The sequence below is a fragment of the Patagioenas fasciata genome, chromosome 20, assembly GCF_037038585.1.
Source record: "Patagioenas fasciata isolate bPatFas1 chromosome 20, bPatFas1.hap1, whole genome shotgun sequence".
Taxonomy (NCBI): Eukaryota; Metazoa; Chordata; class Aves; order Columbiformes; family Columbidae; genus Patagioenas; species Patagioenas fasciata.
Window position 1 is genome coordinate 1,859,765 of NC_092539.1, and position 15,495 is coordinate 1,875,259.

At 64.2% G+C, this 15,495-nt stretch overlaps 2 protein-coding genes across 2 annotated transcripts; one reads left to right on the top strand and one right to left on the bottom strand.

Annotated features, from left to right (window-relative positions):
* The first annotated feature begins 1,118 nt into the window (after window positions 1–1,118).
* LOC136110496 (ring finger protein-like) lies at window positions 1,119–3,143 on the top strand. The gene has a single exon (XM_065853957.2). The coding sequence runs from the start codon at window positions 1,721–1,723 to the stop codon at window positions 2,699–2,701; it is 981 nt and encodes a 326-aa protein (XP_065710029.1). The 5' UTR covers window positions 1,119–1,720; the 3' UTR covers window positions 2,702–3,143.
* Window positions 3,144–8,752: 5,609 nt separating this feature from the next.
* On the bottom strand, window positions 8,753–13,693 carry RNF208 (ring finger protein 208). Its single transcript, XM_065854123.2, has 2 exons — window positions 13,047–13,693; window positions 8,753–11,729 (listed from the first exon to the last, which is right to left on the bottom strand). Exon 2 carries the CDS (start codon window positions 11,032–11,034, stop codon window positions 10,237–10,239), a length of 798 nt encoding a protein of 265 aa, XP_065710195.1. The 5' UTR covers window positions 11,035–11,729; window positions 13,047–13,693; the 3' UTR covers window positions 8,753–10,236.
* Between the last annotated feature and the right edge of the window lie 1,802 nt (window positions 13,694–15,495).

Consider the following 15,495-nt stretch of genomic DNA (forward strand, 5'->3'; position numbering starts at 1 on the left):
CTGGGGTCCCCATGGTGGGTGAGCAGCACCCACAGGCATTGCTAGATCTACAGCGTTGGCAGTGGCCGTTGTTTGTGGGAGGACACAGAGGAAGTGATCTGTGCGTGGCAATCTCTCCACCCTGGCATTACTCAGCGGCAGCAGCGCTCGCTGCAGGAGGCTGCCTGGACAGACCTGTTCCCCCTGTCTCTGGTGGCTGAGGCCAGCAGGGCTGGGCGCAGGAGGAAGCTTCCATCCCTCTGTCTCTGCTGACAGTTCATCTTCCCGAGCTTGATGACTCGGTCTGAGACAAGGTCTCAATGCCGAGGTCTGAGCTCCCCGAGGGCCAGTTCCCCTTGAGTTCCCCCGCTCCCTGGGCGCCAGCTCTGCTGGACCATCCTCCACCCCATCCTGGGAGCCACTTCCAGCCAGGGCCGGGTGAGCCGGCAGCCTCAGCGCTTTCCCTGCCAGCCTCAGGGCCGTGTGCCCTCCTGGCCCTGCCACTGCCCCACTGGGACAAGTGCCACCATCTCCCTCACCCAGTTAGTGAACTTGGTGCCACTGTAAATAGCAATTAGGGCCCAGGGCATGAATCATCCAGGGACAGTCCCTGGGCTCAGGTTGGGACAGGAAGGGACAGTGGTGCCACACCACACCTGTGACCCAGCCACCTTCCCACGCGCCGGATCGTGGGGTCCTGCCCAGGTGAGCGCTGCCCCGGGGCACTGCTGGGGCTGCGGCACCGCAGGGAGCGGGCATGGCATGGGTTTGGGATCTCCATTGTACCTGCAGACCCCAGCTGGGCTGGTGTCCCCACACCCTGGGGACAGCATGGCAGTCATCGCACTGGCGACACCATCCCCTTGCATGGGGCACTATCCAGGCTGTGCTCTTCCTTCTGAGCCCTGCAAGCTGCTTATGGAGCATGGCAGGATGAGGTGGCCCAGCGCAGGGACAGACCCAGGGGACTGGGATGAGCTGGGGTCTGTACTGGGGCGGCGCGGGGGCCGTGCGGGTGTGCTGTCCTGGGTGTGAGCTGGGGGCTGTACTGGGGCAGCGCAGGGGCTGTGCTGCCCTGTCGCTCAGCCAGCGGTGTGGGGAGCTGCCCGCAGAGGTGGCTCCGCTTTGGCAGGGCGAGGGGAAGAGGCGGCCGTGGGCCCAGCTCCTCCCCGGCTCCCGCGGGAGCTGATTGGCACAGGCATGGCCGCCTGCCCCGGGCTGCCGGCATTTGAGTCGCTTCCAGAAGCTGACAAACCAGACTGGTCAGAGCCAGGCTCGGCCCCAGCCCTGCCTGGCCCAGGACAGGCAGCAGCTGCCTGCACGGTGCCTGCCACGCCTGCACCCCTTGCCGGCGCAGCGGGCAGCGCCCGGCTCATTGCCCTCTCCTCTGGACTGTGGTGGTCAGTACCGCATTGGGGAGGAGGAAGAGGAAGAGAAGAAGGAGGAGGAGGAAGTGGCTGCTGGATGCTCACGGCGATACCTCTCTTGGCATAGCCTGTTGGTGAGGGTGATGGGGACACACCTTGCTGCGGGGGCTCCTGAGCCATTGGCCTGGGAGGGGGTCCCAAACCGTGCTGGAGGGATGACGGGACTATGCGCGGACACTGCTGCCTTTAAGCCCTCCTGGCAGCCCTGCTGAACCGTACCTGCTGCCCTGGAGCTGCACTCGGGTCCCACACCCAGCCCCGAGGGGACACGGGGGGCAGTGGGTGAAGGGGGCAGCTGTGGAGCACCCATACCCATGGAGCCGGCAGCAGGTGAGGAGGCAGAGCCGGGCCCCCAGCCCACGCAGGCAGCTGGCAGGGAGGGCTGTACCAGGCAGCAGGGCGAGAGCGGGACGGTGGGGTCGGAGGGCCCTGGGGAGCCACCCCGGCTCTGTGGGGAGGTACCTGCTGCTGCCTGGGGCTGCTGGAACCCACTGCTGGCAGAGGACACAACCAAGCCACTCCTGCCTGGGCACGATGAGCCACCTGCCCCTGGTGCCTCTGTGCCTGTGGGGCAGGACCCTCCCTCTGCTGCCGCCACCAGCCCCGTCCTGCCCCACGGAGAGAGGCCAGTGCTGCAGGAGGGGTCATCCAGCCTGGAAAGTGCCTCCAGCTCCATTCTAAGCCTCTCTGGTGAGGGAGAGGAGACATCAAGCGACGAGGAGGTGGTGGCGGCAGAGCCGTGCTGTGTGCCTGCGGGCAGCGAGGACGAGTGCCCCATCTGCACAGAGCCCTACGATGACCAGCGGCACAAACCGGCCCTGCTCAACTGCAACCACGGGCTGTGCCGCGCCTGCCTGCGCGCCATCATGGACACGGCCACCGCCGCCGACTTCGGCCGCGTGAGCTGCCCCATCTGCCGCCAGAAGACGCCCATGCTGGAGTGGGAGATCTGCAAGCTGCAAGAGGAGCTGCTCCTGCTGCACGCCCAGAATGGCTCCTCCAGCGCCCTGGCCACCCCCCGACCCCCTGCCTTGCCGCCCCGGCGCCCAGGCCTCGCTGGTGCCCTCGAGCATCATTTCCAGGTGCGCTTCCACACTACTCGCATGTTCGGCTGCCTGCCCTGTGTCCGCTACCCGTTCTGCCTCATCCGCGCGCTGGGGCGGCTGGAGCGGCGCTGCCGCTGCTGCTACCTCCTGCTGCTGGCACTGTTGCTGGCGGCCGAAATACTCAGCCTGTTCCTTATCTTCCTCCCCATCATCCTGATGGTGCTGCTTTTCCTCATCCTCGATAAATAGCACTGGGTTTGTGCTTGCAGGCTGGGCCGTACATGGGGACAGGAGGCCCAGATCCTGCTTCTCCCTCAAGGCTGGTACTGGCGGTGATGCCAGCCTGGGAGTGGCCCATGAACCTGGGGACCCCCATGGACCTGGGGAGCCCTGGTGCTGCCAGTGAGCCTGGAGCAGGGGAGGCAGCGGAGGAGCCGGGATGGGTGACTGAGAGAGGTCACCCTGGAGTCTGCATCGCCTGTGTCCCGTGGGGCACCAAGTGGCACAGTGTGACAGCAGCGAAGGGGCAGATGGAGCAGGAGCCCGTCCTGCAGCGGGCACCTCCCCGGCGTGGGACTGGGAACCGGGGCGGCTCTGCGGGCAGAGCGGGGCTGTGCTGTGGGCTGCGCCTGGGACAGACGGACGGGCTTCCCCAGCACAGACTGGAAATACAACTTGCATTTGTACCACAGCTGCATCATCTGTGAGTTCAGTGCCAGGTCCATGCTGAGTGTGTCCCCTCAGGGCCCAGTGATGACACAGGGAGGGGACAGGGCCAGTCAGTGTCCCCAGCCACCCTGGGAGGGGCTGCCTGCCCCCACCGTGGCACCTCCCAGCCCATGCCAAGCGGTGCCAGCCTGTGCTCATGCCTTTCCCTGTGCCGCGATAAGAGAGCAAACAGGGCTCTGTGCCCGTGCCACGGTGCTGGCAGCACCGAGCAGGACCAGCCGGTGAGGCCATAAGTGCCTGGGAACAGGCTGTTTGGCCCCAGCCAGGCACTGCAGGCAGAGGAGCCTGGGCGAGCACGGCACTGTGGCTGTGCCCACGGGGTCCCTGCCCGTGGCTGTGACATGCAGGAATAGCTCAGTGCTGAGTGGGATGTGGGCGCTGCTGCTCTGTGGGGCTGCATCCCAGCCAGATGTGACATCCCACTCCCCAGGATGCCCTGGAGCAATGGCCAGGCCGTGGCACAGCTCCTCTGCACCCTCGCTCCCCACCATGCTGCAGGGCACAGGGCTCGCAGATGGTTATTGGGGACACTTGCATGCTGAGAGAAAGGGGAGGGGGACAACTTCAGGTTTTCAGCCACCTTTGGGCTGGTGGTGGGTGGCAGGGAGGTGTCAGGTCCCCATGACCTCCCTAAGTTCCCACTGGGCAGTCAGTCTCCTGCAGTGTTGGCACCTGTCCTAGCAGCCTGGCTTGTGCTGCTCCTTGTTTGTCCCTGCAGCCTCCCCTCAGTGCCCAGCCAAAACTCTGTGCAGACCCCATCCCAAATCACCCTCTGTTGTCTCCCTGCTCTGTCTCCACTCTGCCTGGCCCTGCCACGGGCTGGCTGACACCGCCATGCCCCGTCCCCCTGCCCGGCCATGCCAGGCTGTGCAACCAGCTGCGTGTCCTGGCTTTGCCTCTGTCCCCTGGAAACTTGCTGTGGGCACCTCCCCAGGGCTGCAGGGGAACGTGCGTTCCACACACCCCTTCCCCTTCCTCCTGAAAAGGGGGCCAGGTCAGAGGGGACAAGCAAATGCTCCCCTGCCCACAGAGCCCTGTGGGAAACCCGTGTCCTTGTGCCCACGGGGACAGACACTTGGGCCATGGGCTTTGCTGGGACACTCAAGCTGCTCTCAGCATTGGGCTTTGCGCCGGGGGAGGCAGCGGCAGGAGCAGGACACCCCAAAACAGGTCAGGCCAGGAGGCAGAGGCAGGCGAGTCCCCCTTTGCACCAAAGAATATTTATTTATACCAAGTGGAGCAGCTCCATCAGGAAAAGCATCAGCTCAGCCCAGACCAGGGGCATTTTTGGCTGGATGGGGCTTGCAGGGAAGGGGGGGCTCAGACACCTGGGGGGTGCCTGGCATGTGTCCTTGCTCTACATTACATGAGGGGGGGTGACTGCCTTTTGGGCAAACCAGGCCAGAGCTGTCCCCATGGGGACACGATGGAGCAGGATGCAGCCTCCAGCATGTCTGCACTCCCCTCTCCCGCTGCCTGCAGCTCTGGGTGCTCAAAGCCATAGAAGGGCACGTAACCTGGGGGACTGGGGCGCAGACAGGCCTCGTGGTGGCCAGGCTGCAATGGCCACTGAAAGGACTTGGTTATGTTCGGCATCGGGTGGCACAAGAGCTGCGCTGCAGCGTGGCAAACGGGGGGTGAGGGTAGCACGTGGAGCGCTGCAGGATGCTGTGCAGGGCTCTGGCTGTGGGCACTGTCCCCTTGCACAGCCCCCCAGAGCCCCTCTGGAACCCCACACATGCACCCTCTGATCCCTTGCAGTCCCCCTGCACCCTCCAGCAGCCCTGTGCACCCTGTCTCCCCATGCACATGCCCCTGCAGACCCCTGCACCCTCCTCCAGACCCCACAGCCCCTCCTGGCACCCCAGACTCAGCATGTACACCCGCATGCAGCTCCCATCCACCTTCTCACCAGCCCCTCAGCTCTCCTTTCCTGCCCCCATTGCCTCATGCAGCCCGCCCTGTCCCTCTTCCCCCCACCATGCACTCCAGCACAAACCCCAAATCCACCCCATCTCCCCAGCCTGGTCCCCTCGCACAAGTCCCTGACATCCCATTGCAAGCCAAATGCTTAGTCGCATCTCCCAGCTGGTGTCCCCAGACCGGTGACATGGCTGTCCCCATCCCCACAGGGCTCTGCAGGGCTATATCTTTCCTCCCACTGAAGCCTGATGTGTCCCTCACGTGCAGGTCCCCAGCCATGAGCTGTTGGCAGTGAGGACATTGGCAGCACCACCAGCCATGGACATGCACCGAGCACACCCCGTCTCACCCGCCCGGGCAGGCAGGGGTTGGGTGTTGGGGGTCAGGGAGGTGGGGGCCCCATCCAGCCGCGGTCGCAGGCATCCCCCCACTGTTGACATCAGCATCTCCCCTGCCCCACTCAGCCCTGCACTGGGGACGTGACAGAACTGTCCCCATCTTGCACCCCCAAGAGCAAGGCCAAGGGACTGTGGCTGAGGGGATGGCACAAAACCGGTGGGGCACCAGGAACAGCTCTCACACCAAAATCTGGCCTTGATTGTGGAGATGGGGAGTGAGCGGGACCAGGTGCCCACGTCCATGGGCAGCTCTCGCCGGGATTTAACCCCAGGAAAGCTCCCGAGCGCAGCCATCCCTCCTGTCCGTGGGGCCAGAGCTGCCCTTGGGACCTGTCACAGCCTCTCGGGCTCTGTGCCACAACCCGTAATCATCTCGTCACAGGATTGCACCCCGTTGTGAAAGCTGGGTGCTGGCAGAAGCCGTCGCAAGCAGCTTCCTCTCCACTGAAATGGTGCGTGACCTCCTCGGGTTGAGGTTTCAAGGCTGCGTGTGCCCAGGGAGGTCACAGCCCAGATGCTCGGCCACCTTCTTCCCAACCTGGCATCACGCTGCCGTGGAGCTCAGCGCAGCCTTCAGCCCCTCAGCTGGGGCTGCGTCCTCCCCCCACTTCACACCAATGGGGAACTGGTCTGGTTGTGCAACCTCCCAGCAGGGCGGTGGGGCCGGACGGGCACCGGTGGGGCCACACACGTGGGGACCGGCCTTGGCACTGCCATCGCCAGCAGGAGCACGGAGCCAGCCAGGTCTGGCGTGACCTCCAGCACGCTCCAGGCTGTGGGAACTGGTTTTGGGGAGAACAGCTGGGAAATGTAATCCCCTGAACCTGTGCCAAGGCTGACCCCAACCTGGCAGAGATCCGCCTGTTCATGGCCCTTCCCGCATCCAAACCATGAGTGTTTGGGGTATTCTCATCCCCAGGAACCATTTAACTCCCCAAGTCCCCTTTCCCATCATGGGCCAGTGCAGAGACCAGGGGAGCCCAGAGCTTCATCTCAGCCCTGGACAGACATTACATCAACCAGCAGATTTTAAAACCTGCTCACCCGAGAGCTGCTGTGGCAAAACCCGCTCCACGGTGACGTCCCAGCCACGGTTAAACAGCGGGTGGGACTTGAAGTGCTTTGGAAACCCACCTTGGAGGCACGAAGCTCAGCATGGCCACACCAGCCATGGGAGAGTTGGGGGGCTTGGGATGCCAGGGTGACTTTGAAAGACATTGAATTCACCTGCAGCCACAATGCGAGGGTCGGCACAGCCCCGCCGACCCTGTCCACCCACAATACACCCAGGTCCCTTGTCCTGCGAGCGCTCCTTCCAGGTTAATAGGGCTGGAGAAATGGGCTGTCGCCCAGCACTTATTCCTGAAAGGCCTATTTCTTCCTTAATTGCAACTCAAGATCAAATTAGCGGTTTTAAATTTACTCTGTGCCCAAGAGATACCGTGGGGGATGGGGAGGACACACTGTACCCTTCATTCTTATGTAATAAAAAGGGTAAATTCCCACTCTGAGGGCAAAATTGCTGACAGCTCTGCTCTGCCTGGCCCGTTGCTTCGGTGTCTTTGGGGCCATGTAGATGGAGATGCTCGTCATGGATTTGGGATGAGCCTTTGGGGTGCTGGAGATGCTCAGCCTGGATCCGGGGCTGTCCCAGCTTCCCTGAGCAACTACATCACTGGGCTCAGGCGGGGATGCCGTGACAGCCCCCCAGCACTGTTTCCAGGACGGCATGTACCCCCCAAAACTGAAGTTGGTGGGGATGTGGGTGCAGGGCCGGGGAGCCAGGTCATGGCAGCAATACATGTGGGGCCGGATGTGGCACCGGCTGCATTATTGATGCTGTAACTCAGCACCCATTGCCTGGGATGTGGTTTCATTTTCTGGGGATAGACACCCTCCCCAGGTGGGAACCTGCAGCCAGGGACAAGGGGTGCTGAGCCCCCCTGCAAACCTGCACCCCTGGGGTGGGGGCTGCCCCCAGGGCTCAGCCATGAGCCGGGGACGTGCTGATGCTTTGGGAGCGGCTGGTTCGCAGTGGCCCATAGCGGGGGGCAGAGGCAGCCGCTGCTCCCAGAGAAAGGGAATTCAGGGCCTGGCGCTGGGCGGGTGGGGCTGTGTGTGCACAGAAAGCCTCAGTGTGCACACACACATCCCCTCCACGCTGCACACACGTGTGCACACTCCAGCCTGCATGCACAGCTCGTGCGCTGTAGAACCGCACTGCCCGGGGAGCATCCTCCTGGTTGCTCCTGCTCCGAACTTCCGCCTCTCCCAGCTGGAGAGTTGCCATCATGGCAACCCCAAGGTCCACTTGGTGCTCCCTACCGATGCCGTTTGCTCTGTGGCCGTCCCTGCGTGCAGCCGGGGACGGTGCAGAGAGGCCGTGAGCCTGGCAGGGCCCGTGGGTGCCTCTGCCTCACCAGAGTGGGACAGGGGAGCCCAGCACAGCCCGTGTCCCTGCCTGGCTCCCTTCACCAATGGGTGCCACTGGGACCACTGGGACCTACGAGGACAGGCTGAGAGAGTTGGGGTGTTCAGATGGAGAAGAGAAGCTCTGGGGAAAACTCAGTGTGGCCTTCCCATGCTTAAAAAGGGCCCATAAGAAAGATGGGGACAGACTTTTGAGCAGGTCCTGTTGCGATAGGACAAGGGGTGATGGTTTAAACTGAAGGAGAGAGATTCAGGCTGGACACGAGGAAGAAATTGTTGTCCCTGAGGGTGGTGAGAGCCTGGCCCAGGTTGGCCAGAGAGGTGGTGGATGAACCATCCCTGGAGACATCCCAGGCCAGGCTGGACGGGGCTCTGAGCAACCTGAGCTGGTGAAGATGTCCCTGCTCATGGCAGGGGTGGCACTGGGGGAGCTGGGAAGGGCCCTTCAACCCAAACCGTTCTGTGATTCTGTGATCAGGCTGGAAAATCCTCCCCCAGTATGCTGCACCATGCAGGGAGGATTGGGACATCCAAGGGGTGCTGAAGAGCCCTGGGTGCGGCTGGGGACCGTTTGCCCAGTGTGGGCAGGGTCCCCCCGTGGAGAACCCCAGTGTCCATCTGCATGTGGTGGGACCAGGGACTGGGCAGAGAGGGGACACAGCCGCATCAGAGCCAGGGGCTGGGTTGGAGGGGAGGTGGCAGCCCCTGCTCCCCAGGGAAAGCCCCTTCTCTGGGTATCTGCCCCCAAAACGTGCCCCACAGACCGAGCAGGGCGCCACTCCTGCCCGCAGCAACACGCCCCTGACACACCAGCTCGCCATTCGTTCCAATATAACCTTTATTGGGGAGACCGATGAGGGTTAGAACAAGGCCGGGTATAAAACATGATCATTGTCACAACCAGCAGCGGGAGGCATTGGCAGAGCAACACAGAAATGGTGGTGCCACCCCTGTTGTCACCGGCAGCAGGTGGTTCTGGGGGCTGCGCTGGGGCATCGCCTGCTCCCTCGGGGTGGGGTGATGGTTTGGCCCCTCTCCCCGGATGGATCCTGGGCTTCGGCCAGTGCCAGGGGCTGCTCTTCCCCCCAGGGTGGGGGGCTCTGTGGGGCCCCTCTGTCTCTCCCAGCCCTGGTGCCGTGAGACTGGGCAGCGTGTGCCGCTGGTGCCGCCGTTGCGCCAAGTTGTGGTGCTCAGCCCTGAGGGAGCACTTGCAAATTATGGCTTTTTCTTTATTTTTTTAGGTTTATTTTTTTGCTTTTTTTGGCAGCAAACTTACCCCTCCAGGTGCCCTGGAGAAAGCAAGACTGTGCACTGGGAGCTGCCGCCCCGCCAGCCCTGCCACACGGGGGGCAGAGCAGAGGTGCTGCTCTGGGGACGGAACCGTGGGCAGGAGCCAGATCTTTGCCTCCTTCCCCAGCCAAACCCCCTCACTGGAGCTGGAAATTTGGGGTATCAGACCCTGTGTTGCACCCCCAGGCCATCCCACGGGGCATCGGTGTAGGGCCCTGGCTGGAGCAGCAGAGAACGGACACAGCTCAATGCCTTTGTGAATGCGTAGCGGCCTGGGATGGGGTGGCCGGGGACGGCTGGGGAAAAAACAAGAATCCTCCAAAATGAGGATAAAGTGGAGCTTTCCTCAAGGACCTGTGGAGGAAACGGGCCGCGTGTCTGCTCGCAACCGAGGGGCCGGTGCAGCAGCTTGGCGTGGCTACGACTCGGGCGCATGGCGGCGTGGCCGCTGAGATGAAAGCTTTGGCAAATAACTTACAGAGAAGGACGGGAGGGGAAGTTGGGGACCTGTCCTTGCCTCCCATGCCAGGTGGGTGACCCAGCGTGGCAACGGGCACCTCCAGGGCTCCTCGTGCCGCTGCTGTTGTCCGCGGGGCAATGGGGAGAGCATCGCTCTGGCCAGGACGCAGTGTCTGCTCTTGGGAGCCATGGGGAGAGAGGAGGGAGAAGATGCCCGGGGAAGGAACGTGGCGGGATGGTCGATGCACAGTGGGGGCACCTGCCGCGGGATGGGAGAAGACAGAGCCCCTGGATGTGCTGGTGGACAGGCTCCCCATCCCAGCGTCGCTCTTCCTGGGCACTACTGGTGCTTAGGGGGCTGCTGCCAGGTCCCAGCGTCCCCATCACCCCCCACCAGCACTGGTGAGGACACCGGTCCCACGTCCTTGGCTGCGGTGAGGATCGGAGCATCTCTGGGCTGTGCCACAGGCAAAGAAGGGACCGGGGACCGGCCACGGTGCAGCACCGTCCTCTCCGGCCACCCCGCTGCCGGGAGGTGCGGGCAGGGTGCGGGGCTCACATGATGGTGCAGGAGGAGAGCGGGTTTCGGATGTGGCAGGTGCAGGCGGCCCCGCAGTACTGGCGAAAGGTCTGGTAGCAGCTGCGGTCGGTGTCGCTGCTCCACTGGACGGGGTTGGCGGCCAGGGCTTCGGCCGGCAGTCTGTTGAGGATACTGGTGTTGACGGCCAGCGCCGCCAGCCCGTAGTCGGTGAAGAGGACGGTCTCCCGCTTGCAGGTGGGGCAGGAGATGAACTTGTACTTGGGGCAGGACTCGTAGAGGATCTGCAGACACTCCTCGCACACCGAGTGCAGGCAGGAGAGGATGCGGGGCCGCTTGTTGGTGAAGTTGTACATGTGGCCGCAGGTGGGGCACTCGAGGGGCTCGCAGGGCGTCGAGGGGTGCAGCACGTACTGGTTGACGATCACCTCGTCCGACGGTGGCTGCCGGTGGTAGCAGACCTCCGAGCTGCCTTTCCGCTGGCTCTGGTACCCGCGCTCTCGCCGCGGCAGGGGGGGAGTCCGGGGCAGCGGCAGGGGGCCGGGGGTGGCATCCAGGGCAGGGATGTCCCCGCACGCCTGGTTGACGATGATCTCGGACTCGGAGGGCCACGCGCGCTTGGCCACGAGGGGCGGCTCACGGCGGGGGGCTGGTGCGTAGCGCGGCTGCGAGGCCTGTAGCTCCGAAAACTTCTCCGGGTGGATGATTTTCATCGCCTCCATTTTAATGATGACCTGTTGCCCTTTCAGACACGACATGAGTATCGTTTTCACATTACTGTCCACTGCTCTGGGGTCTCCGAGGGACGCCTGCATGAGGCTAAAACATGCCGGCAGCCTGCTGAGCTTTCAATCTCGGTCTGGCCGCGGAGCAGGAGCACGGGGAGGAGCCGCTGGCACGGGGGAGCATCCTGGGGAGCCGGGGCAGCGCCAGCAGGCCCCGTGCCCCTCTTCTCCAACCAGCCCCGAGGGTGCTGGGCACGAGGCCAGGGCGGGCAGGGGAAGGCAGGGCTCACAGCAGCATCCTGCCCACCTTGGAGGATGCTCGGGGTGGTGATCAAAGTGTCGGTTCCCCGCAGCGCCTCGCCAGGATGTTAACGTGACATTGGCCGTCACTCAGCAGTCCGACGCTTCTTCTACGCTGGCTTTTCCTGCGCTGGACCAGCTGCAGTCACGAAGGGTAAATTGGGGACTGTGGCACAGGTGCTGCCTGGGGTAGGTCAGTCCGCAGGGGTCCCACAGGAACTGGGCGCAGCCCCCGCCTCACTCCGGTCTCTGCCTGGCCTTTATTCCTGTTTACACGCCATGGGATCCTCGTGGTGCTGAAGAATGTGTTCGCAAATTCCTTTGCTCTGACTTCCCGGCTCTGCCACTTGCTGTCAGCGGCAGCTCCCGCGGGGCAGGGGCCCAGGGAACATCCCGCGCCGCAGGGCAGCTCACGGCGCTGGCGCTGCCGCACACCTTCCCCTGCTGTCCCTGGTACTTCTGCTCCCAGCTCAGCTTTGTGCTCGCTGGAAATGAAAAGCGAGGGGGGGGTTGGATCCAAGGCTCTCCAAGGCACTGCCGGCTGCCAGCACTCCCTTGGGATGCGTGCCCGCCTGCATCCCGGCAATTTGGCAACTGAGCCCTGCAGGTCCTGTCCATCCGCCCGCGTTCAGGCCGGCGGAAGTGGGAGTGGGCAGGTATTTCCCCCCAGGGAGCTCCCGGCAGCCCCAGGTGCAGGGTGCTGGGTGCCCCCTCTGCCCTGGGGATCTGTGAGGGCAGGACCCCCTGCACCCCACTGGGATACAGGGCCCCTCCTGGGGGGCTCCCCCGTTGGCCTGCCTCTGCTCAGGGTTTTCTCTCACGTTTAGCCCCTCCTCTGCTTGGTGGATCTATTTTTACCTCCACGGCTTGCTCCTGATCTGTCCCTGTTATTATCCCTCCCTCTGGCTTCCTCTCCCCCTTCCCAGCTCCCTGCCCTTGTCCCAGGGCTGCTGGAGAGGATGGGCCACGTTTGGGGGCAGGAGATGGGGGGCAGGCAGTCAGCCCGTGGCCATTTTCTCCCTCAGCAGCCCCAGCGACAGCCTGTCTCTCCTCCGAAAAGGGCGAAGGCGCTCTCCTCCATCACACTGCAAATCCTGTTACAGGGATGTCTGCTCCTGCTGAGCCCTGCCAGGCCTGGTGAAGGGGGCCCGAGGGGGCCATCTGGTTTTAGCAGCAGCCCCTAGGGACAGTGAGAGGCCGGGGGGGCTCTGCCCTGGATGCCCAAGAGCAGCAGGGGGCTGGATCCCTGCCTGGCCGCAGGGGGCTGTCCTGGGGGGCCATGCCCTAGTGGCACTGGGGTCCTGCAAGCATCCTGTGATACCTGCCCTGGGGATGGAGGCCTCGTGTCCTGCATCCCCTATCATGGGCCCACATCCTGCACCCATGTCCTGCACCCCACAAGCAGTGTATATTCCCCTTGCCGTGCACAGCAGCAGCCCCACGGGCTCTCTGCTCGCAGGTCTCCCGCAGACACTCACCCACAGCGCACCGACGGGCACAGGATCTGTGCAGCCAAGCAGCCGCCGTGCACACCCGCCGCCTTTCCACGCTCACGCCGGCACACCCCTCTATGCACAGCCCTGGCGCAGCACCCCACCGTACCCCGCATCCCCGGCACCCCCGACACACAGCACCCACCTCCAGTGAGCTCCCGCCGCAATCCTCAGCCCCACGCCGTGCTGGCACGCTCCAGCCCAGCAGTGCACACAGATGTGCACACAGATGTGCACACCCGCACGCACCCGCGCCTGCCCGCCCGCAAGGTGATGCCCCTGGGCAGGACGGTCGCTGCCGGTCGTTACCTGCATTGGTCCGCGGTGCCTCGGCCGGGGGATTCCGCTGTGGCCGTGTCCCCAGTTGAGCCTCCAGAGCCCCGCTCTGTCCCCGGGAAAGGTTTGGAGGCCCAAGCGGCTAAAGGTTATCTGAAAGGCAGAGGGATGCAGGCGCTGCCCGTGCCAAGTGTCGGCTCCCCGAGGATGCTGCCGGGTCTCCACCGCTGCCGGCCGGGCCGCGGGCCCCGGCCCCGCTTCCTCCGGCCCCGCCGCCTCCTCCAGCAGCTTCCCCGGCGGCGCGGGGAGGGCACCGGCCACAAAGGCAGGGGCTGGCGCCGCCGGGCTCCCGCCGGCTCCTCCGGATGCTCCGCGGGGAGCAGCTGCCGGGGGGAGGCGGCAGGTAGCGCCGCTGCCGCCGGGGAGGCACCTTCCGCCCGCCCGCTCCGCTCTCCCTCCCCCGGCTCCTCCGCCGCCTCCTCCGGCCGCGGAGCCGCCGCTCCGCGCGGGGCTGATGCAACACTCCCGGCTGGCTGGGGGGAGCTTGCAGCCTGGGCACCCCCCGTTCCCCCTCCGGCAGGTGCAGGCAGGCAGCAGGCAGGCAGCAGGCAGGGGCCGCGCTGTCCCGCGGGCGCGGGCGCTGCCTGCGCGCTCCCGCCCCGCCCGCAGTGCCGCCGCAGTGGTGCAGCCGGCTCACATTTCCCTCGCTCAGCAGCGCCGGGGCCCGCCGGACACACACACACACACACAGACCCCCCCGCACGCCCGCCCCGCCGGGCCGGCCCCGCTGCGGCTCCGCTCCCTGCCCGGCCCGGCCCGGCCCCGCTCCTTCTCCACCCCCCGGGTCCCCGCGAGGTGTTTCGGAGGGGCCTGCAGTGACTCAGCATCCGTCGCTGGAAATGGCTCCGCGGCGCGGGCGATGCCGCTCCGGGGGTAGCGATTTTGGGGCCAGCATCAGAGAGCATGTGGCAGCAGGGAGAGGGACCCCTGCCAGCAGCCCCCGCAGCTTTTGGGGCTGGGGAAAGGTCGTTACTACCTGGAATGCCCCCTACCACCACTTTTTGCTGCTGCTGAATCAGCCCTGCACCCCACCATGTCCCAAGGGACATCTGCCCCACCACCAGTGCTGACCCCAACCCAGCAGCAGAGGGGCTCCCCCCACATTGTGATCAAAGCCCGACTGAACTCTGGGGAGAGGGGAGCAGGGCACAGGGCCCCACTGGTACCTGGGCGATGCGATGAGCTCAGCAGGGTGTGTGTGGGGGTCACAGCACCACTGGGTACCAGCAATGCTGACAGGTCCCTGGGGAGCACTGATGAACATCTTCCATTGCTATGGACTTGCTGGTTTGACCCCTTCGCTGGCACAGGCAGACAGGTGGCCATGAGCTGGGGACACCCGGCACTGTGTCCCAGGAGGATGACTCCTGGTCTGTACTCCCCAGCACTTGCCATGCCCCAGCAGATGTTAGCAGCTGGGCTGCCTTCTCCCTCCACCATGGGTCCCTCCAGCATGGGGACTCCACAGGCAAGCAGCCAAAATGGGCAGCCAGCCCTACATGGAGCCCCCCAACTCCCCAGCCATGCTTGAACCCAGAGCTCACAGCCACCCACCCAGTGGCAATGACCCAGGTGCGTGTGCACCCGAACCCAACAATGCTCCATCCCTTCGCACTACCTCATGTGGGGCAGAGTGCTGGGGGGGCTCACTGATCTCCTTTGGGTGCTGTTGGGGTTTCCCTGTTCCTGTCACCCGCTGCCACTTTTGAGCTCTTTATACTGCTTAGTTGGCCTCAGGCTTTTGCCTGGATTTTGATGCCCTCCCTGCCCAGACCCCCTCGCTGACCCTGCAGCCTTGCTGCAGCACAGACCTGGCCACCATTCGCCCCTGTAACAAGGGGTCTGCAGGGGCCTGGAGCTGCACCGTGACCGCACAGTCACATCGTGCTCATGCCATCACTGTTCCCTGTCCCCTCCATCAGTGAGACAGACACAGAAGCTGGAGCTCACGTATTCCACGGAACAGCTCTGCATCCTGCTGTCAGCCTGCAGGAAGGCTCAGCTCCTTCAGGCCTTACACATCCCACAGATGATCTGACCGTCCAAGCTCCAGGCAATGATGCTAAAAATCTCACCCAGATGCCTGGCTTGGAGGAGATCACGAAACCCACTCTGTCCAGAGGGATGCCCTGGCACCCCAAGGGCTCAGCCACGCTCCATCCTCGGGCTGGACCCATCCCTAAGTGTGGCTTCCCCAGGACCATGCAGCTTCACCCACCAGCTGCCTCCGCCTGGAAACCCGTGCTCCCCTGTTGACAATGTTAGTGGTTGTATTTTTAATCTTCTGGTTTCTCATGGGATAAGGGATTTTGTGACAACTTTGACTCTAGTCCCTCTAAGTGTAATTCTTTGATCTGCTTACCTGCCGAAATCACTGTGAGGCTGCTGCTGTCTGGCACCCTAATAGTGCTAAACAGGGATT